This window comes from Pseudophryne corroboree, chromosome 6 (genome assembly GCF_028390025.1).
Source record: "Pseudophryne corroboree isolate aPseCor3 chromosome 6, aPseCor3.hap2, whole genome shotgun sequence".
Classification (NCBI taxonomy): domain Eukaryota; kingdom Metazoa; phylum Chordata; class Amphibia; order Anura; family Myobatrachidae; genus Pseudophryne; species Pseudophryne corroboree.
Genome location: NC_086449.1, coordinates 837,324,714 through 837,347,040, shown reverse-complemented (window position 1 = coordinate 837,347,040; position 22,327 = coordinate 837,324,714). Strand labels below are relative to the sequence as shown.

The 22,327-nt window shown below is 48.8% G+C and overlaps 1 protein-coding gene across 2 annotated transcripts in view; it reads left to right on the top strand.

Annotated features, from left to right (window-relative positions):
- The window catches only part of LOC134933870 (solute carrier organic anion transporter family member 1A2-like), a 111,816-nt gene that overhangs the window by 66,521 nt on the left and 22,968 nt on the right, over window positions 1-22,327 (top strand). For both annotated transcript variants that reach the window (XM_063929407.1, XM_063929406.1), the window contains exons 5-8: window positions 7,944-8,059; window positions 15,504-15,653; window positions 17,533-17,631; window positions 20,761-20,988. In XM_063929407.1, coding sequence (XP_063785477.1) covers window positions 7,944-8,059; window positions 15,504-15,653; window positions 17,533-17,631; window positions 20,761-20,988 — 593 coding nt within the window. The remainder of the gene's footprint in view (window positions 1-7,943; window positions 8,060-15,503; window positions 15,654-17,532; window positions 17,632-20,760; window positions 20,989-22,327) is intronic.

Genomic DNA, 22,327 nt, shown 5'->3' with positions numbered 1-22,327 from the left:
TGAAAATTTGGGGACAGGGAGAGTGAGAGCAGTGACATAGAGACAGGGAAAGTGACAGCAGGGAGAGTGACAGCAGGGAGAGTGACAGCAGGGACAGGGAGAGTGACAAAAAGAGGGACATTAAGGACATACAGTATGGACTAGGGAGATTACCTAATGAGCAGTGGTGGTGCGGAGGAGGCTGTGGTCACTGGTGCAGGGGATGAGGAGACTGTGGGCAATGGAGGCAGCTGTGGACGTCTGCGGCATTGAGGAGGCTGTGGTCGGTGGGGCAGAGGCTCTGGTCGGCGGCCTTCGGCGCTGCTCCTATGACCGCCACCATTATCAAATTTTCCGCCGACCGTCAGCCAAAAAATTGCGACGGCGAGGGTCCTCACTGTCAGTGCTCGTAGTGCCGGTACGCCATACCGGCCCACTTCAAGCACTAATATATATATATTATATATATATATAAAAAATAGCAGTCGGCGGCACTCACGGCTCCATCAGAAGGATGACACAGACGCCGTCTGAACAGACTGTTCAGACCGCGTCTGTGTCATCCTCCTGATGAAGTCGTGAGTGCCGCCAACTGCTATATTATACGTCTAGTTACCATTTGCTCACCTGTGGAGGGCACCGGTCGTTTGATGCATATATATGTATATATATATATACATACAGAGACACAATGAAGCAGCACTCCAGGCGACTAAACAGAATCACTCATTAGCACATAGTTTCCATTATGGGCTAATGAGTGATTCTGTTTAGTCGCCTGGAGTGCTGCTTCATTGTGTCTCTGTATTAATTTTGGATGCGGGCACCTGGCGCAATTAATCAGCAAGTGAGAGAGCCAGACCGCACTGCTTGTTTATATATATGTGTATATATGAGTGTATCCTGAAGACGGGGGCCAGTACCCCCGAAACGTTGATTAAACTGCACTGATTTTTTTCACTTCTTTGAACTAAGTCTCCAGAGTGCCGCCATTGTTCTTCCATTATATATATATATATATATATATATATATATGTTTTCCATAAAAGCGGCACAGAGAGGCTTAATGAAATGAAAAATACAGTGCTTTTATTGTAGCATGCTACAATAAAAGCATTGTATTTTTCATTTCATTAAGCCTCACAGTGTCGCTTTTATGGAAAACATATGTACGGGAGGACGCACTCTCGCTTAAGATGGCACGGGAGCAGTTTACATTATGGAGGGGAGCTACAGGAGTGCCGGGTAGAGTGTTTCTGTATATATATATATATATTTATGTTTTTTCATGCCGGGCATTGGAGGGACGTGAAGAGGCAGCACCTTTTTGTCCCCTTCCCCCGGCAGTTATTCACCCACCCCGGCAACAACCAAGGCATGCAGTAGCTGAAGCCGCCGCATTACAATAAAGACTGTATAAACTAAAGCTCCCAGCAGCCCCTTCTTCTCAATATGCTGCCAGCCCGGCAGCCCCCCCCCCCCCCCCCCCCATATGCCTTCTCCTCAATATGCCATGCTCCCCATATTCCTTCTTCTCAATATACCATCCTGAAGATGGGAGATGGCACATGGGGGAAGATATATTTAAGTTCTATAATCTATTTGATTCAAGATACCCTCCTGCTAAACGCTTCCCCCACATCAAATCTCCCCTCACCATCAGTTCTCTGGTAATTCTGCTGCCCCCCGCCCTCTCCCCCAAGCACAGACATAGCCTCTGTTCACTCCCTCATGAAGCGCTGAGCCCGCACCCACTGCACAGTTACCTCTGCCGCTGCCCTGTGGATCAGCGCCTGTCTCCCGCTGCATACTCACACACGGCGCCTTTTTGTGTAAGGGATAAGCTGAGCAGAAGAAAATGCAGACCCGACGGCCGCTGTCACACAGAGAGAGCGGCGTCTGTGGCCGGCACCTTTCCCTGGCTGACTAAGACACAGAAGGAGAGTCTCTCATGCTGCCGCTGAGAGTCATGGGCACGCAGCTCCCTGCAGACATGTCCAGTAGTTGCGGGTGGTACAGCCAGCGGCGCCCCGGCTCTGTAGGCGCCCCTGGCGAGTGCCATCCTCGCCAAAGTGTAGATACGCCCCTGGCTACACCTATGTATATAACACATGTAACTGTGACAGGGAAGGTGGCCCCTCTCAGCCCCATAGCAGCTGCACTCCCTGCACCTATGGTAGCTACACCCTGTATATAACACATGTAACTGTTACAGGGAAGGTGGCTCCTCTCAGCTCTGGCCCCATAGCAGCTGTACTCCCTGCACCTATGGTAGCTACACCCTGTATATAACACATGTAACTGTTACAGGGAAGGTGGCCCCTCTCAGCTCTGGCCCCATAGCAGCTGCACTGCCTGCACCTATGGTAGCTACACCCTGTATATAACACATGTAACTGTGACAGGGAAGGTGGCCCCTCTCAGCTCTGACCCCATAGCAGCTGCACTCCCTGCACCTATGGTAGCTACACCCTGTATATAACACATGTAACTGTGACAGGGAAGGTGGCCCCTCTCAGCTCTGACCCCATAGCAGCTGCACTCCCTGCACCTATGGTAGCTACACCCTGTATATAACACATGTAACTGTGACAGGGAAAGTGGCCCCTCTCAGCCCCATAGCAGCTGCACTCCCTGCACCTATGGTAGCTACACCCTGTATATAACACATGTAACTGTGACAGGGAAGGTGGCCCCTCTCAGCTCTGGCCCCATAGCAGCTGCACTCCCTGCACCTATGGTAGCTACACCCTGTATATAACACATGTAACTGTGACAGGGAAGGTGGCCCCTCTCAGCTGTGGGCCCCATAGCAGCTGCACTCCCTGCACCTATGGTAGATACACCCTGTATATAACACATGTAACTGTGACAGGGAAGGTGGCCCCTCTCAGCTCTTGCCCCATAGCAGCTGCACTCCCTGCACCTATGGTAGCTACACCCTGTATATAACACATGTAACTGTGACAGGGAAGGTGGCCCCTCTCAGCTCTGGCCCCATAGCAGCTGCACTCCCTGCACCTATGGTAGCTACACCCTGTATATAACACATGTAACTGTGACAGGGAAGGTGGCCCCTCTCAGCTCTGGCCCCATAGCAGCTGCACTCCCTGCACCTATGGTAGCTACACCCTGTATATAACACGTGTAACTGTGACAGGGAAGGTGGCCCCTCTCAGCTCTGGCCCCATAGCAGCTGCACTCCCTGCACCTATGGTAGCTACACCCTGTATATAACATGTGTAACTGTGATAGGGAAGGTGGCCCCTCTCAGCTCTGGCCCCATAGCAGCTGCACTCCCTGCACCTATGGTAGCTACACCCCTGTATATAACACATGTAACTGTGACAGGGAAGGTGGCCCCTCTCAGCTCTGGCCCCATAGCAGCTGCACTCCCTGCACCTATGGTAGCTGCACCCTGTATATAACACATGTAACTGTGACAGGGAAGGTGGCCCCTCTCAGCTCTGGCCCCATAGCAGCTGCACTCCCTGCACCTATGGTAGCTACAACCTGTATATAACACATGTAACTGTGACAGAGAAGGTGGCCCTTCTCAGCTCTGGGCCCCATAGCAGCTGCACTGCTTGCACCTATGGTAGTTACACCCTGTATATAACACATGTAACTGTGACAGGGAAGGTGGCTCCTCTCAGCTCTGGGCCCCATAGCAGCTGCACTGCCTGCACCTATGGTAGTTACACCCTGTATATAACACATGTAACTGTGACAGGGAAGGTTGCTCCTCTCAGTTCTGGGCCCCATAGCAGCTGCACTCCCTGCACCTATGGTAGCTACACCTATGTATATAACACATGTAACTGTGACCGGGAAGGTGGCCCCTCTCAGCTCTGGGCCCCATAGCAGCTGCACTCCCTGCACCTATGGTAGCCTCAACCTGTATATAACACATGTAACTGTGACAGGGAAGGTGGCCCCTCTCAGCTCTGGCCCCATAGCAGCTGCACTCCCTGCACCTATGGTAGCTACACCCTGTATATAACACATGTAACTGTGACAGGGAAGGTGGCCCCTCTCAGCTCTGGGCCCCATACCAGCTGCACTCCCTGCACCTATGGTAGTGACACCCATGTATATAACACATGTAACTGTGACAGGGAAGGTGGCCCCTCTCAGCTCTGGCCCCATAGCAGCTGTACTCCCTGCACCTATGGTAGCTACACCCTGTATATAACACATGTAACTGTGACAGGGAAGGTGGCCCCTCTCAGCTCTGGGCCCCATAGCAGCTGCACTCCCTGCACCTATGGCAGCTACACCCTGTATATAACACATGTAACTGTGACAGGGAAGGTGGCTCCTCTCAGCTCTGGGCCCCATAGCAGCTGCACTCCCTGCACCTATGATAGCTACACCCTGTATATAACACATGTAACTGTGACAGGGAAGGTGGCCCCTCTCAGCTCTGGGCCCCATAGCAGCTGCGCTCCCTGCACCTATGGTAGCTACATCCTGTATATAACACATGTAACTGTGACAGGGAAGGTGGCCCCTCTCAGCTCTGGGCCCCATAGCAGCTGCGCTCCCTGCACCTATGGTAGCTACACCCTGTATATAACACATGTAACTGTGACAGGGAAGGTGGCCCCTCTCAGCTCTGGGCCCCATAGCAGCTGCGCTCCCTGCACCTATGGTAGCTACGCCCTTGGAGAGAGTAATGCTACAGGGTAACATGCAGACGTTACACTTGTAGATACTGAATATGCAGAATATGCACTTATAGAATAAAGGAAACGCAGTGTCAGAAGCAGCGGCCATATTGGACGTAGTAGAGCGATATATTTCGCCTGCGCGTGGATCTTCATCACACAGCTCAGGTATCCTGATGTTCCTAAAGAGTCACAGTACAGTATGCATGGAGACATGGCATAAACATATGTGCAATATACATTTCCCTATACCATACTTACCCACTTCTGCCATCTCCAGGAGGGGGGACCTAGCGCAGTGATGGCTAACCTTGACACTCCAGCTGTTGTTGAACTACACATCCCAGCATACCCTGCATCAGTTTTGCTATTTGGCCATGCTAAAACTGATGCAGAGCATGCTGGGATGTGTAGTTCAACAACAGCTGGAGTGTCAGGTTAGCCATCACTGACCTAGCGGGATGTTTACAGAGTGTGTTGGCGCATTTCACATCATTGCTTTCCCATGGTTTACCCTCTTCCTCAGTGAAGATAGGAGGTTCGTCTACCCTCCATGAAATCTGGGAGAACCTCCTATTCCGGTAGTAGGCAGCATGCCCTATACTAGGCATTCCGGAAGAAGGCAGGGTGCCCTATACTAGACATTCCAGTAGTAGGCAGGATGCCCTATACTAGACATTCCGGTAGTAGGCAGCATGACCTATACTAGACATTCCGGTAGTAGGCAGCATGACCTATACTAGACATTCCGGTAGTAGGCAGCATGACCTATACTAGACATTCCAGTAGTAGGCAGCATGCTCTATAATAGACATTCCGGTAGTAGGCAGCATGACCTATACTAGACATTCCAGTAGAAGGCAGGGTGCCCTATACTAGACATTCGAGTAGTAGGCAGGATGCCCTATAATAGACATTCCGGAAGTAGGCAGCATGACCTATACTAGGCATTCCGGTAGTAGGCAGAAAGCCCTATAATAGACATTCCGGAAGTAGGCAGCATGACCTATACTAGACATTCCAGTAGAAGGCAGGGTGCCCTATACTAGACATTCCAGTAGTAGGCAGGATGCCCTATACTAGACATTCCGGAAGCAGGCAGCATGACCTATACTAGACATTCCAGAAGAAGGCAGGGTGCCCTATACTAGACATTCCAGTAGTAGGCAGGATGCCCTATAATAGACATTCCGGAAGTAGGCAGCATGACCTATACTAGGCATTCCGGTAGTAGGCAGGAAGCCCTATAATAGACATTCCGGAAGTAGGCAGCATGCCCTATACTAGGCATTCTGGTAGTAGGCAGGAAGCCCTATAATAGACATTCCGGAAGTAGGCAGCATGCCCTATACTAGGCATTCCGGTAGTAGCCAGCATGCCCTATACTAGGTATTCCAGAAGAAGGCAGGTTGCCCTATACTAGACATTCCGGTAGTAGGCAGAATGCCCTATAATAGACATTCCGTAAGTAGGCAGCATGCCCTATACTAGACATTCCAGTAGTAGGCAGCATGCCCTATACTAGACATTCCAGTAGTAGGCAGCATGCCCTATAGTAGGCATTCCGGAAGTATGTAGCATGCCCTATACTAGGAATTCCAGTAGTAGGCAGCATGCCCTATACTAGTCACTCCGGTAGTAGGCAGCATGACCTATACTAGGCATTCCGGTAGTAGGCATGAAGCCCTATAATAGACATTCTGGAAGTAGGCAGCATGCCCTATACTAGGCATTCCGGTAGTAGCCAGCATGCCCTATACTAGGTATTCCAGAAGAAGGCAGGTTGCCCTATACTAGACATTCCGGTAGTAGGCAGGATGCCCTATAATAGACATTCCGTAAGTAGGCAGCATGCCCTATACTAGACATTCCAGTAGTAGGCAGCATGCCCTATAGTAGGCATTCCGGAAGTATGTAGCATGCCCTATACTAGGAATTCCAGTAGTAGGCAGCATGCCCTATACTAGTCACTCCGGTAGTAGGCAGTATGCCCTATACTAGACATTCTGGTAGTAGGTAGCATGCCCTATACTAGACATTCCGGTAGTAGGCAGTATGGCCTATACTAGACATTCTGGTAGTAGGTAGCATGCCCTATACTAGGCATTCCGGTAGTAGGCAGTATGCCCTATACTAGACATTCTGGTAGCAGGTAGCATGCCCTATACTAGACATTCCGGTAGTAGGCAGCATGCCCTATACTAGACATTCTTGTAGTAGGTAGCATGCCCTATACTAGTCACTCCGGTAGTAGGCAGCATGCCCTATACTAGACATTCCGGTAGAAGGTAGTATGCCCTATACTAGGCATTCCGGTAGTCGGTAGCATGCCCTATACTGAACATTCCGGTAGTAGCTAGCATGCCCTATACTAGACATTCCGGTAGTGGGCAGCATGCCCTATACTACGCATTCCGGTAGTAGGCAGCATGCCCTATACTACGCATTCCGGTAGTAGGTAGCATGCCCTATGCTAGGCATTCTGGTAGTAGGTAGCATGCCCTATACTAGGCATTCCGGTAGTAGGCAGCATGCCCTATACTAGACATTCCGGTAGTAGGTAGCATGCCCTATACTATGCATTCCAGTAGTAGGCAACATGCCCTATACTAGACATTCCGGTAGTAGGCAGCATGCCCTATACTAGACATTCCGGTAGTAGGTAGCATGCCCTATACTATGCATTCCAGTAGTAGGCAACATGCCCTATACTAGACATTCCGGTAGTAGGTAGCATGCCCTATACTATGCATTCCAGTAGTAGGCAACATGCCCTATACTAGACATTCCGGCAGTAGGCAGCATGCCCTATACTAGACATTCTGGTAGTAGGCAGCATGCCCTATACTAGACATTCCGGTAGTAGGAAGCATGCCCTATACTAGACATTCCGGTAGTAGGAAGCATGCCCTATACTAGACATTCTGGTAGTAGGCAGCATGCCCTATACTATGCATTCCAGTAGTAGGCAACATGCCCTATACTAGGCATTCCGGTAGTAGATAGCAAGCCCTGGTAGAAGGGTTGTTGGCCTGGAGAGATCTATCTCCTGTAGTAAGGGGCCCTGGTACATGGATGTGTTGGTGGGATGTGTAATATTATCAGCTGCAGCATCCATCCATGTAGTTACACCTCTCTCACATATTACCCAGGAACTAAAGAACGCTCAATCTGCAGGTGACAAAACCAGTAAACAAAGTGTAAATTTAACAAGAAACTGATTATCATTGAGCAATGCCTATTGGGATAGCTCTGGCTGCACCATAACGTGATGTTGTTGTCCTTATTACACAGCTACCAGTATGAGAGAGCAACGGCCAACACATTGCAGAACGTGACCTCCCACGCCTCCCACGCTCACCTGTGTGTGGCAGGTCAGAGCCACGCCCGGGACCCCGAGTTTTCAGAAGGTGCCTTTTATAATTTTGTATTTTCCATGTCTCTTCCTCCGCTCCGGCGGCGGTGTGATGCTCTGCAGAATATATCGGTAGTAACTGGTCACACTGCCGTACACTAGTAACAGGGAATACGGTGGGAAGGAGAGCGCGATATTTAGCAGCTTTTTCTGTATATCATATTGAACAAGGAAATAAATTGTAATGCATCTAAAAGAAATTGTAATGGACATATATATATATATACACACACACACACACACACACACACACACACACACACACACACACACACACACACGCGTATATATTATATAAAATGTTATATATTTACATTGACAAGTGGAGATTTGGTGCGACTGTGCTTTGGGCCCCATACAGATGTAGCTATGTATTAGCATAATATGTAAAATAAAAAAATAAATATTCAGGAAATGTATAATTATATAAATAAATTAAAAATATAAATATATCTTTATAAAATAAAAATTCATAATTTTTGTTGCAACAATAATAGCATATATATAAAAGGATGTATATATATATATATATATATATATATATATATTGTGTGGTAAAATGATATATAGGTGTACAATATATGTATTTTATGGTATTTGTATTGGTTATACATGGTTGTCAAGGTAACATGTCAGAGTGTATGTAGCTTCCATAGTTAATAAAGTTGTTTGGCAGGAGACAGCTATTCAGCTGTGATAAAGGACTTACTGTGGCAGTTACAAGGGGCTCCCATGCGCTAACCTGAGCTGCTAGAGTGATGATCTTCAGGGCGGCAAAGCGGGTTCCTCGCGCTGAGCGTGAGCTGCTTTTGAAATCACCTGCAGGGCGGCAAATCAGACATACTCGCGCTGAGCGCGAGCTGCGGGAGACAGAGGACACTGATTGGCAGCGGGGTAAATGTGGGACCAATGGAAGGCTACTGGTCAACATGAGCCAGACTTAGTAGTAGGATATAAGGGGCTCATTTGTGCTGATCAGCAGCCTGGTGATCCCTCGGAGATAGCTCGGTTCCTGGTGCCTTCCCCACTTATAGAGCTGTAACACAGAGCGGAGGAGGGCCCCAGAGCTGTAGCAGTCAGGATGTCCTATACTAGTCATTCCGGTAGTAGGCAGCATGCCCTATACTAGATGTTCCGGTAGTAGGCAGCATGCCCTATACTAGACATTCCGGTAGTAGGCAGCATGCCCTATACTAGACATTCCGGTAGTAGGCAGCATGCCCTATACTAGACATTCCAGTAGTAGGCAGCATGCCCTATGCTAGATGTTCCAGTAGTAGGCAGCATGCCCTATACCAGATGTTCCGGTAGTAGGCAGCATGCCCTATACTAGACATTCCGGTAGTAGGCAGCATGCCCTATACTAGACATTCCGGTAGTAGGCAGCATGCCCTATACTAGATGTTCCAGTAGTAGGCAGCATGCCCTATACTAGATGTTCCGGTAGTAGGCAGCATGCCCTATACTAGATGTTCCGGTAGTAGGCAGCATGCCCTATACTAGACATTCCGGTAGTAGGCAGCATGCCCTATACTAGATGTTCCAGTAGTAGGCAGCATGCCCTATACTAGATGTTCCGGTAGTAGGCAGCATGCCCTATACTAGACATTCCGGTAGTAGGCAGCATGCCCTATACTAGATGTTCCGGTAGTAGGCAGCATGCCCTATACTAGTCATTCCGGTAGTAGGCAGCATGCCCTTTACTAGATGTTCCGGTAGTAGGCAGCATGTCCTATACTAGACATTCCGGTAGTAGGCAGCATGCCCTATACTAGATGTTCCGGTAGTAGGCAGCATGCCCTATACTAGATGTTCCGGTAGTAGGCAGCATGCCCTATACTAGACATTCCGGTAGTAGGCAACATGCGCTATACTAGTCATTCCAGTAGTAGGCAACATGCCCTATACTAGGCATTCCAGTAGTAGGCAACATGCGCTATACTAGTCATTCCAGTAGTAGGCAACATGCCCTATACTCAGTGCCGTTTCTAGGGGCGGGCGAGCCGTGCAACTGCACGGGGCGCCCGCCGCGGCACTTAGTTACTCCTTCTTGCCTCTCCCGAGCGCTCCTGCTCGGGGGGCGGAGTTTCGCGGAATGACGCGTTGCGTCGTGACGTCACGACGCAAACGCGTCATTCCGCAAAGCCCCGCCCCCCGAGCAGGAGCGCTCGGGAGAGGCGAGAAGGAGAAGCAAGAAGGAGGAGGCGGCCGGCGCGGGACGTGAGGCGGCGGGACCGAAGAGCGGGAAGACGTAAGTATTCTCTCTCTCTCCCCCCCTCTCCCCCTTCCTTCTCCTCAGCTTGAAACCTGCCTGCCGCACTGTGTAAAATGGGGGCACCTGCCTATGGGGATACCTGCCTGCCACACTGTGTAATATGGGGGCACCTGCCTATGGGGATACCTGCCTGCCACACTGTGTAATATGGGGGCACCTGCCTATGGGGATACCTGCCTGCCACACTGTGTAATATGGGGGCACCTGCCTATGGGGATACCTGCCTGCCACACTGTGTAATATGGGGGCACCTGCCTGCGTACTGTGTAATATGGGGGCACCTGCCTGCGTACTGTGTAATATGGGGGCACCTGCCTGTGTACTGTGTAATATGGGGGCATCTGCCTGCGTACTGTGTAATATGGGGGCACCTACCTGCGTACTGTGTAATATGGGGGCATCTGCCTGCGTACTGTGTAATATGGGGGCACCTACCTGCGTACTGTGTAATATCTGGGCATCTGCCTGCGTACTGTGTAATATGGGGGCACCTGCCTGCGTACTGTGTAATATGGGGGCACCTGCCTGCGTACTGTGTAATATGGGGGCACCTGCCTGCGTACTGTGTAATATGGGGGCACCTACCTGCGTACTGTGTAATATGGGGGCATCTGCCTGCGTACTGTGTAATATGGGGGCACCTGCCTGCGTACTGTGTAATATGGGGGCACCTGCCTGCGTACTGTGTAATATGGGGGCACCTACCTGCGTACTGTGTAATATGGGGGCATCTGCCTGCGTACTGTGTAATATGGGGGCATCTGCCTGCGTACTGTGTAATATGGGGGCACCTGCCTGCGTACTGTGTAATATGGGGACATCTGCCTGCGTACTGTGTAATATGGGGGCATCTGCCTGCGTACTGTGTAATATGGGGGCACCTGCCTGCGTACTGTGTAATATGGGGGCACCTACCTGCGTACTGTGTAATATGGGGGCATCTGCCTGCGTACTGTGTAATATGGGGGAACCTGCCTGCGTACTGTGTAATATGGGGGCATCTGCCTGCGTACTGTGTAATATGGGGGCATCTGCCTGCGTACTGTGTAATATGGGGGCACCTACCTGCGTACTGTGTAATATGGGGGCATCTGCCTGCGTACTGTGTAATATGGGGGCATCTGCCTGCGTACTGTGTAATATGGGGGCATCTGCCTGCGTACTGTGTAATATGGGGGCACCTGCCTGCGTACTGTGTAAAATGGGGATATCTGCCTGCCGTGCTGTGTAAAATGGGGATATCTGCCTGCCGTGCTGTGTAAAATGGGGATATCTGCCTGCCGTGCTGTGTAAAATGGGGATATCTGCCTGCCGCGCTGTGTAAAATGGGGATACCTGCCTGCTGCACTTTGTAAAATGGGGATACCTGCCTGCGTACTGTGCAAAATGGGGGCACCTGCCTGCGTACTGTGTAAAATGGGGATACCAGCCTTCCGTGCTGTGTAAAATGGGGACACCTGCCTGCCGCGCTGTGTAAAATGGGGACACCTGCCTGCCGCGCTGTGTAATATGGGGACACTTGCCTGCTGTAATGTGTAAAAAGGGGACATTTTTATTTTTTCCGTACTGTGGTGGGTGTGATGATATCAGATGAGGCCATGCCCACTTTAATGAGACCACACCCATTTTAATCAGGCCACACACCCTTGTCGGGAGCGCGCGCGCCTACGGCGCGCGCATGCTTTTTCTTTTTATGGCTATATGGGGGGGCACACTTTTTTTTTTTTTTTTTTTTTTAGAGCAATAGGGGGGGGGGCGCATTTTGAAATCTCGCACTGGGAGCCAAATTGTCTAGAAACGGCCCTGCCTATACTAGACATTCCGGTAGTAGGTAGCATGCCCTATACTAGGCATTCCAGTAGTAGGCAACATGCGCTATACTAGTCATTCCAGTAGTAGGCAACATGCCCTATACTAGTCATTCCAGTAGTAGGCAACATGCCCTATACTAGACATTCCGGTAGTAGGCAACATGCCCTATACTAGGCATTCCAGTAGTAGGCAACATGCGCTATACTAGTCATTCCAGTAGTAGGCAACATGCCCTATACTAGGCATTCCAGTAGTAGACAGCATGCCCTATACTAGTCATTCCAGTAGTAGGTAGCATGCCCTATACTAGACATTCCAGTAGTAGGTAGCATGCCCTATACTAGACATTCCAGTAGTAGGTAGCATGCCCTATACTAGGCATTCCAGCAGTAGGCAACATGCCCTATACTAGGCATTCCAGTAGTAGGCAACATGCGCTATACTAGTCATTCCAGTAGTAGGCAACATGCCCTATACTAGTCATTCCAGTAGTAGGTAGCATGCCCTATACTAGGCATTCCAGTAGTAGGCAACATGCCCTATACTAGCATTCCAGTAGTAGGTAGCATGCCCTATACTAGACATTCCAGTAGTAGGCAGCATGCCCAATACTAGACATTCCGGTAGTAGGTAGCATGCCCTATACTAGGCATTCCAGTAGTAGGCAACATGCCCTATACTAGTCATTCCAGTAGTAGGTAGCATGCCCTATACTAGGCATTCCAGTAGTAGGCAACATGCCCTATACTAGGCATTCCAGTAGTAGGTAGCATGCCCTATACTAGACATTCCAGTAGTAGGCAGCATGCCCAATACTAGACATTCCAGTAGTAGGTAGCATGCCCTTTACTAGGCATTCCAGTAGTAGGCAACATGCCCTATACTAAGCATTCCGGTAGTAGGCAGCATGCCCTATACTAGGCATTCCAGTAGTAGGCAGCATGCCCTATACTAGACATTCCGGTAGTAGGTAGCATGCCCTATACTAGGCATTCCAGTAGTAGGTAGCATGCCCTATACTAGGCATTCCAGTAGTAGGTAGCATGCCCTGTACTAGGCATTCCAGTAGTAGGTAGCATGCCCTATACTAGGCATTCCAGTAGTAGGCAGCATGCCCTATACTAGACATTCCAGTAGTAGGTAGCATGCCCTATACTAGGCATTCCAGTAGCAGTTAGCATGCCCTATACTAGGCATTCCAGTAGTAGGCAACATGCCCTATACTAGGCATTCCAGTAGTAGGCAACATGCCCTATACTAGGCATACCGGTAGTAGGCAGCATGCCCTATACTAGGCATTCCAGTAGTAGGCAGCATGCCCTATACTAGGCATACCGGTAGTAGGCAGCATGCCCTATACTAGGCATTCCAGTAGTAGGCAGCATGCCCTATACTAGGCATTCCGGTAGTAGGTAGCATGCCCTATACTAGACATTCCAGTAGTAGGCAGCATGCCCTATACTAGTCATTCCAGTAGTAGGCAGCATGACCTATACTAGACATTCCAGTAGTAGGCAGCATGCCCTATACTAGGCATTCCGGTAGTAGGCAGCATGCCCTATACTAGGCATTCCACTAATACTCAGTCAGCCAACATAGGACATAGATTTGGCTGCAGCTTAATAGCTGCTAATAGCTACTACAGGAGAGACCGATATTCATATTTGTTACAGAGACTGGATTAATTAATATAAAGTAAGACACCCAGACATTGGCTATAGAGCGCATGTAGGAAATGTCATTAAGTGCTGCCAGACAAACTTAACAAGACTTTGTAACATTAATTGAAACAATTTCCGTCTGGCTACACTAATAACTAATATTTTCTGGGAACCCTGCCAGACAGTCTAGTTATTTGGATACAGCAGGAGAGGACACAAAATTGTAACAATTACAGTTCGGCCAAAAGTACTTTATCCTGTGGAAATCTCCCAGACTTCAGACAGCACACTTGATTGTATAAACTGATCTCACATCAAGTATACAGGACACACGGATTCATGTGTTATTACACTACATTCTAAGTGTCAAGGAGTGGACATAAATTTGGCGTCTGCAGCGCCTTCATGAACTCCCACAAGGACTTACATTAATTGCTTAAAAACATTTAAGCTATGCATCAATATATATATATATGTAAATTCTTGAGACATAAGCTGAATTCATGTATACATATAAGAAGGTGTGTCATGCATGACATCTGATTTAATACCCGGGCGTTCACTTTGGATTATATTTTTACAGTCAAAGGTGAACTCCGGTAGCTACCTTGAAGGTAAAGGTAATTTTTTTGTATTGCATGCAGGTAAACTGTATAGGCCTTGAGGGTAGGATTAGAAGGGAAAAATGTGACCTATAAATTGTATTTTCTTGTTATGTTACAATCTTTGTAATGTTATATTACTTTAATATAATTAAATATTAATATAGTCATTTCAAGCACAAGGAAGCAGAGTGTAGAGTGTTAACAATTTTAATTAATTCAGGGAATAGGTAAAGAATAGTTTGCTGTCCCAAGCCAGTCCTGTAAAGTATGGTAATACAAACCTGAAGTTAAGCTTGGCTGGAGGCATGGTGTTCCAATAGCCCAGTAGGGTACATGTATATTATTTTACACAGAGATGTACGGATAGTGGGGGTGATTCAGATCTGATCATAGATGTTCAGATCAGTTACTCAGACATGTGGGGGGACGCTCAGTACAGGGCTAGTCCGCATCGCATGTCTGGCCCTGCCCCCCCCCCCCCCCGCAAGGGTGAAAAAGCACTTTTGTACCCACTGAGTAGCTCCCTGCCAGTGCAGCTTCTGACCCTGGTCACAACGGCTGCGTGTAAAGTCATGCAGCCACTGCAGCCTGCCCCCGCAATGGTCCGGACATGCCTCCGTTGTCCAGACCGCGCCCCGCCAACGGCATTCTAACACCATTGGCACACCTCCTTCCACCCCCTGACCATCTCTGCCTGTCAATCAGGCAGAGGTGATCGCAGCCCTGAGATGCTTTTAGCATGGGGCTGGATAAAAGTCTGATTTGGACCCAGAAGATAAAGTTCCTGAATTATTGTAACCTAGAAGTAATCCTAGGATTGGCTCAGTCATTCTCTCAGGGGGGATTGTGCCGCCAGACGTCACCGCCATGTGGGGCTGCACACGTTATTTCAGTAGACTATCTTGGCTCCTTTCCTGGCACCTCTGTGGGGTGTGAGTAGTCAAATACTGGTCGTGAATTTCCTTTGCCCAACCGTTCCTGTGCTCTTTCTGGCGAGCGTGCAGAATCCCCCCCCCCCTCCTCCCTCTCAGTGTAATTGTTGTTTGGCTAGCACTTACCCACTGAGCCACCTCTCTCCCTGCACAGAGTGCACAGCGGGATCCTCAGAGTCCTTGATGTGGATATTTGTTCTTGCTGGGAATATTCTACAAGGAATTGGAGAGACGCCTATTGAGCCGCTGGGACTGTCGTACATTGATGACTTCGCAAAAGTGGAAAATTCTCCATTTTACATTGGTAACTATTAACTATAACGACTGAATGAGCATTTACCAGGAAGACATTGCGAATACAGCGCAGCGTATGGTGTGATTAGTGAGTGATGTCTCAGTGGGAGGAGTCTGTGGTCTGAGGGACAAGCACTGACCCAACCTCTGAATAAATAAAGTAATTATTAATAACGGGTCCTGTATAACACTGCTGTGAATGATAAATTACACTTAGGAGAGATCTCCATCTTAGTTGTCGGATGATGACATCTTATGTCTTATGCTGCGTTAGATTCCTCTGCGGATACTGCTGAGCCCCCTCTCACATGGCGAATGCTTGGCAGCCAGACTATTGCTGAGGCGTTAGAGTGGGACGCTGCGCTAATCCCTCCGGTACCCGGGGAAGCCCAGGGGGCCCCACTAGCAGCATCTCTGCCTCTGACAAACAGAGAAAGAACAAGAGGCCTATTCACTAACCCCCGTTACATGTGCGGAAACACTTTCTGCATGTTTTAAGTTTCAGGCCCATTCATCATTCTTTTGGGAAGGGGCATGGCCACACAATAGTACCCCCAATTCAAATTACGCCACACTTTAGTGCCACTTTATTCACATTATATCACACTGAATTGCTTTTGGGGGGTTCGGCAGGATCACTAGAGGATCTCAGCCAAGAAGGCTTCCTTGGTGGAGCACTCTTTTCATAATGTTTAATGTGTTATATTTAAAATTTCACTTTTATTATCATAGATAAAACTCAGTTTTCCTAGTTAAAGGCGACAGATTTGTTCGTTCTGAAGAGAAACCAGAGCATGGAGAGGAGGAAAACTGAGCTTTATCTATGATAATAAAAGTTACATTATAAATATAACACATTAAACATTATGAAAAGAGTGCGCTACCAAGGAAGCCTTCTTGGCTGAAATCCTCTAGTGATCCTGCTGAACCCCCCCAAAACCAAATATTGTAATTGCTTTCTGGCGCTCCTCCAACCAGACTAACCAATCTTAGCTCTCTTACTGAGAGAATAAATTGTTTATTTTCCCTATACCGGTTGGTTATTATATAAAAGAATATAATTCTCAAGAAACACCTGTGCATAGTCTTTCTGGGTCTAGTACCTCCCACATAGTATCACACTGAATTGCCCCTTATTCACATTACACCACACCATATTGCTCTTTATTCACATTAGACCACACAGTAGTGCCCTTTCTATATGTTACACCACACAGTAGGGCACCTTATACACATATTAATAACACACATTAGTAATGCCTTTATACACATAATACCACACAGTAATGTTCCTTACACATGACACACATTATTAATGTCCTTATGAACATAATGCACCTTACACATTATGCCAAACACTATTGCACAATGAACCTACCCACACACATCACTCACACGGCCGCTGTCTCTGATTGGATACAGATGTGTCCTCATACATCTGGCCTCAATACGCCATGCAGATCCCGTCCAGCTCTGCTAACGTTGGGAGCCTTATTTTGCAGAAACGCATCTTATTTTCATCGCTATGTGACTAGGACGCACAAGCAGCTTCTGCTGATTAAAATGATAATTAGCATGACTATATTTCTGTGAGTAACTGTGGCTGTATCTGCATACGAAATGGTACGTTACATTGATTTTTTGATTTTCAGGAATACACTGTAACGTAGCATTTCATATGCAGATAGAGCCCCGCATCTGCTTGTGCCCCTAGGCATTTGCCCAGTTTGCCTATGCCTAGGGCCGGCTCTGATGAGGACATATATCAGCGGTGTAACCTATGTGCCCTATTGCATTACAGAAGGCAGCTACGGCATGTGCCCCGGTGACTGTCATTGTGTAGCAGGAGATATAACCTTGTGTCTTAGTAATTCTCTTCTTTCCTTTAGGAATAGTACAAACGCTGTCCGTCGTGGGCCCTCTCCTGGGATCGCTCATGGCCGCGTACTTCGCACGGCTCTATGTTGACATTGGCTTCATAAATCTGGGTAATACACAACAATACTTCTATAGTTTCTGCATTGTCACCGTGGTGGATGTATGTGGCCTGTACTCTGGGTCTTCATACACTTGACCGATGTGCGTAGGACCTTCTGAGATTACTATTATACTCTTCTATATATATGGCGCATCAAGGGGTCTGCAGCGCCTTACAGAGTACAACACAAACAGTGTGAACAAAGCAAGAAAGAAAGTGACTTACAGTACAGAACGTTACACAATATGGATGATATCTATCTATCTATCTATCTATCTATCTATCTATTTATTTTATATAAACAATGCTGCTCATAGTCCCCATATAGCAACAGGGTGGCAGAACTACTGGGGCCTAGGTGCCATTGTGGGCAGTGGGAAGGAGATGATGGTATAAGTGAGGGAAGGAAAAGAACATGAGGAAAGAGGGCCCTGCTCGTGAGAGCTTACAGTCTAAAGGGGCTCTCAAGACCCACTTCTTCACCAAACCCAGCCAAATCTCATCCTAACCCTCTGTTCTACACTCTCCATGTACCCCATCTGTGTCACCCCTGTCTGTCTACCCCTCCCCTTTAGAATGTAAGCTCTCACGAGCAGGGCCCTCTTCCCTCATGTGCTTACCCTTTTCTTACTTTAATAATCTTCAACTGCATCAACTCCAGCAGTCTTCTGCCACCTGATACTTATTCCAGTGTCATCTGCTGATGTAGCTATGTTTATTTACCCTGTACTTGTCCTATACTGTCATCACCTGTAAGTTGCTGTTTTCCTGTACTGATTATTCATGTACTCTGTAATTGGGCGCTGCGGAACCCTTGGGGCGCCATATAAATAAAGGATAATAATAATAATAATAATAATAATAATAATAAAGGGGAGATCTGGTTACTCGTCTGTGATCCTGAGTCCCCAGCATTAGCTGCCAGCATAACACGCCTTTCCCAAGACATGGCGTATGTACAAGAACTGTCTCACATGTGTGAAGGGCGGTTGTTCATAGCAACCCACATAATCAGTCAGTTGTTTATACAAATCATACAAAACACAAATTGTGCATAATACAGAGCAAGTAGTGTACATGAGGTGTTTGAAGGAGGCGCAGATGTGAGACAGACGGTAGAGAGGAGCCTAACCATGGGCGATGCTGAGACTGTAGGAGCTAGTGGGTAGCAGTGTGGATGTGGGACTAGAGCTGGCAGAACAGGCAGCGGGAGCAGTATCAGGAGGGCGGAGATGAGGCTATACAGCCTGATTCAGAGGTGGGCGCAATGCCAAAGTCTACACAGTACAGCCATTATTTTCTACTGTACATACAGGAAAAGTCCTACATGGCCCTACATCACGTGCGTTCCCCCGACTGTACTGAGGGTGCGTTCCCCCGACTGTACTGAGGGTGCGTTCCCCCGACTGTATGGAGAGTGCGTTCCCCTGACTGTATGGAGCGTGCGTTCCCCTGACTGTATGGAGCGTGAGTTCCCGACTGTATGGAGCGTGCGTTCCCCTGACTGTATGGAGCGTGCGTTCCCCTGACTGTATGGAGCGTGCGTTCCCCTGACTGTATGGAGCGTGCGTTCCCCTGACTGTATGGAGCGTGCGTGCCCCTGACTGTATGGAGCGTGCGTTCCCCTGACTGTATGGAGCGTGCGTTCCCCTGACTGTATGGAGCGTGCGTTCCCCTGACTGTATGGCGCCTGCGTTCCTCTAACTGTATGGAGCGGGCGTTCCTGACTGTACGGAGCGTGCGTTCACCAGACTGTATGGAGCGTGCGTTCCCCTGACTGTATGGAGTGTGCGTTCCCCTGACTGTATGGAGCGTGTGTTCCCCTGACTGTATGGCGCCTGCGTTCCCCTAACTGTATGGAGCGGAAGTTCCTGACTGTACGGAGCGTGCGTTCACCAGACTGTATGGAGCGTGCGTTTCCCCGACTGTATGGAGCGGGCGTTCCCCTGACTGTATGGTGGGTGCGTTCCCCCGACTGTATGGAGCGTGCGTTCCCCTGACTATATGGCGCCTGCGTTCCCCTGACTGTATGGAGCATGTGTTCCCAACTGTATGGAGCGGGCATTCCCCTGACTGTATGGCGCCTGCGTTTCCCTGACTGTATGGAGCATGCGTTCCCCTGACGGTATGGAGCGAGCGTTCACCTGACTGTATGGAGCATGCGTTCACCTGACTGTACGGTGGGTGCGTTCCCCTGACTGTATGGCGCATGCGTTCCCCTGACTGTATGGAGCATGCGTTCCCCTGACTGTATGGAGTGGGCGTTCCCCTGACTGTATGGAGCATGCGTTCCCCTGACTGTATGGCACGTGTATTCCCCTGACTGTATGGAGCGTGCGTTCCCCTGACTGTATGGAGCGTGTGTTCCCCTGACTGTACGGAGCGTGCGTTCCCGACTTAATGGAGCGGGCGTTCCCCTGACTGTATGGAGCGTGCGTTCCCCTGACTGTATGGCGCGTGTATTCACCTGACTGTATGGAGCGTGCGTTCCCCTGACTGTATGGAGCGTGTGTTCCCCTGACTGTATGGAGCGTGCGTTCCCGACTGTATGGAGCGTGCATTCCCCTGACTGCATGGCGCGTGTATTCACCTGACTGTATGGAGCGTGTGTTCCCCTGACTGTACGGCGCATGCGTTCCCCTGACTGTATGCAGACACTGCTGTTGTGTACAGAGTCGCTTGCAATAGAGCTTGTGGCGGACCGTCAGGGGCGTTCTTGGCCAGTGACTGGGAGATGGTCTGACGTGTTGGCAGTAAAAGGCTGTAGCAGCAGTGGCCACCTCTGGATCAGAACCACAGTGAGGAGATGGGTCAGGCAGGTAGTGAGCTGCGATGGAGAACTGATACGTACTGAATTAGAACCAAAATACGGGGTCCGTGCACATGTCTAGTCCACACTATGGGTCCAGGCTTGCAGGTTTATTGGTAACACACAGTGGTAATGCAGGTACACAGTGGGAAGGGAAGGAAGGAATTGTGGAGAGGGCAGAACATACAGTAGACACTATGGACAACCTCCTAGTAAATAAGATGGTCTGGGGATAGCTCTGGGGTCCGGCCAGTCATCACTAACGTGTTTCTATGATCTTGTCTCTCTGATAACTATTCTCACTCCATTCCTCTATCTCCGTCCCTGCAGATGAGGTTACGATAAGTATGTCGGACACCCGATGGGTTGGTGCCTGGTGGATTGGATTTGTGTGCAGTGGGGTCCTGAGTCTGTTGGTTTCCATCCCCTTCTGCTTTCTCCCCAAGACGCTGCCCAAAGAGGGCCAGGAGGAGCAGCCTGAGCTGAGAGAGATGCTGAGGCCGCAGACAGGAGATAATAGAGAGGAGGCTGCGGAGAATGCAGACGTCAAAGTGCAAGGTACGTGCAGTCTGTGCCACCATCACCGGCAGCCAGGGCTCAGTACCACACTATAGGGGCAATGTCCTGGATGCGTCTTACTCACAGATCCTATATGCAGAGAGAAACGACAAAATAACACACAATAGTGCAACCCTGATACAGACGTTTGTATTCAGCCAAGTGAAGATCATATAGAAAATCCACAAGTGTATAATTCGGGGTGTGAGTGACCCCAGTGCTATTCACTTCACATTGTATATTAACAGTCCCTCCCTGGGATGTGCTGATCTTGGGCTGGGGAGATCCTCTGCAGGGACATCTGGTGAATTTAGGAGAAAGAATGACATATACTGCAGTATAATCACAAAAACTGGATTTTATTAAAATACGTTTTTCCATCAGTAACAATCAGCCAAAAAGTCAGTGGACACTGGACAACAAGATAGAGTTATAGCCTTGTGTACATGTAACATTCCAGGCAGTAGAAGTGTGCCAGTGACGGATAAATGCACAGCAGTAAGTATAAGAGAATAAAGCAATCTGACCATTCAGGTGAAAGATGGAACATACCCTGGCCACACTTGTGTGGGAGCGCTTATATAGGCAAAGTGGGGAATCTCCAGATTCTTCCTTTACCTTCCCAGCAAGTCACAGGCGCAGTCACAGGTAAGGCTCCATCCAAGGTGTCAAATCCAGTTTACAATTAAATACAAACGCTTCCAACGCATTTTGAGTATACAGTACTCTTCCTCAGGTCTGTGTGCACATTACCGTTTCCCATGACTCTCTATGTAAGGGGAAGGTCACCCCTGTGCATACACCATCGCACTCTGTTTTTGTATGTCCAGTAAGGGTTTTGTTCTGGGCTGCACATGTGCAGTTTACAGATTTCACGCCTAACGTGCAGTCTCTCAACAGCGTACACCTATGAATATGTTTTATCTATTTTAAATTTTTTCTCTCCTACAAGAGTAATTGAGACCCCAGACGTGTGCTTTCAGTCCCTCTGGTCATGAACCAGCAGAGGCCAACCATCTGCCTTGGTGACAGTGGCCCAACGCAGTTTTCTCTTTTTCCACTCTTCCACCAAAGTCCCGGGTCCAACCCAAGATTTGGAACACGGTTCTAATCCAGGTCTTCCCACTGCGGCTCCAACCCGGGTTATTCCTGCTTTCCACATGCTGGAAACAGGAACCAGGTTACCCATTTACACTGCAGCTCATCCAGGCCCCTTCTGGGTGCTACCCTGCTAGCTACCCATGAAGAATTGCCGGGTCACTAGACCCTTTTTTTTTTTTTTAATTTGAGGGAGCCGTATCCATTGACAAAGATTGGGTGCGTTCCCCTGACTGTACGT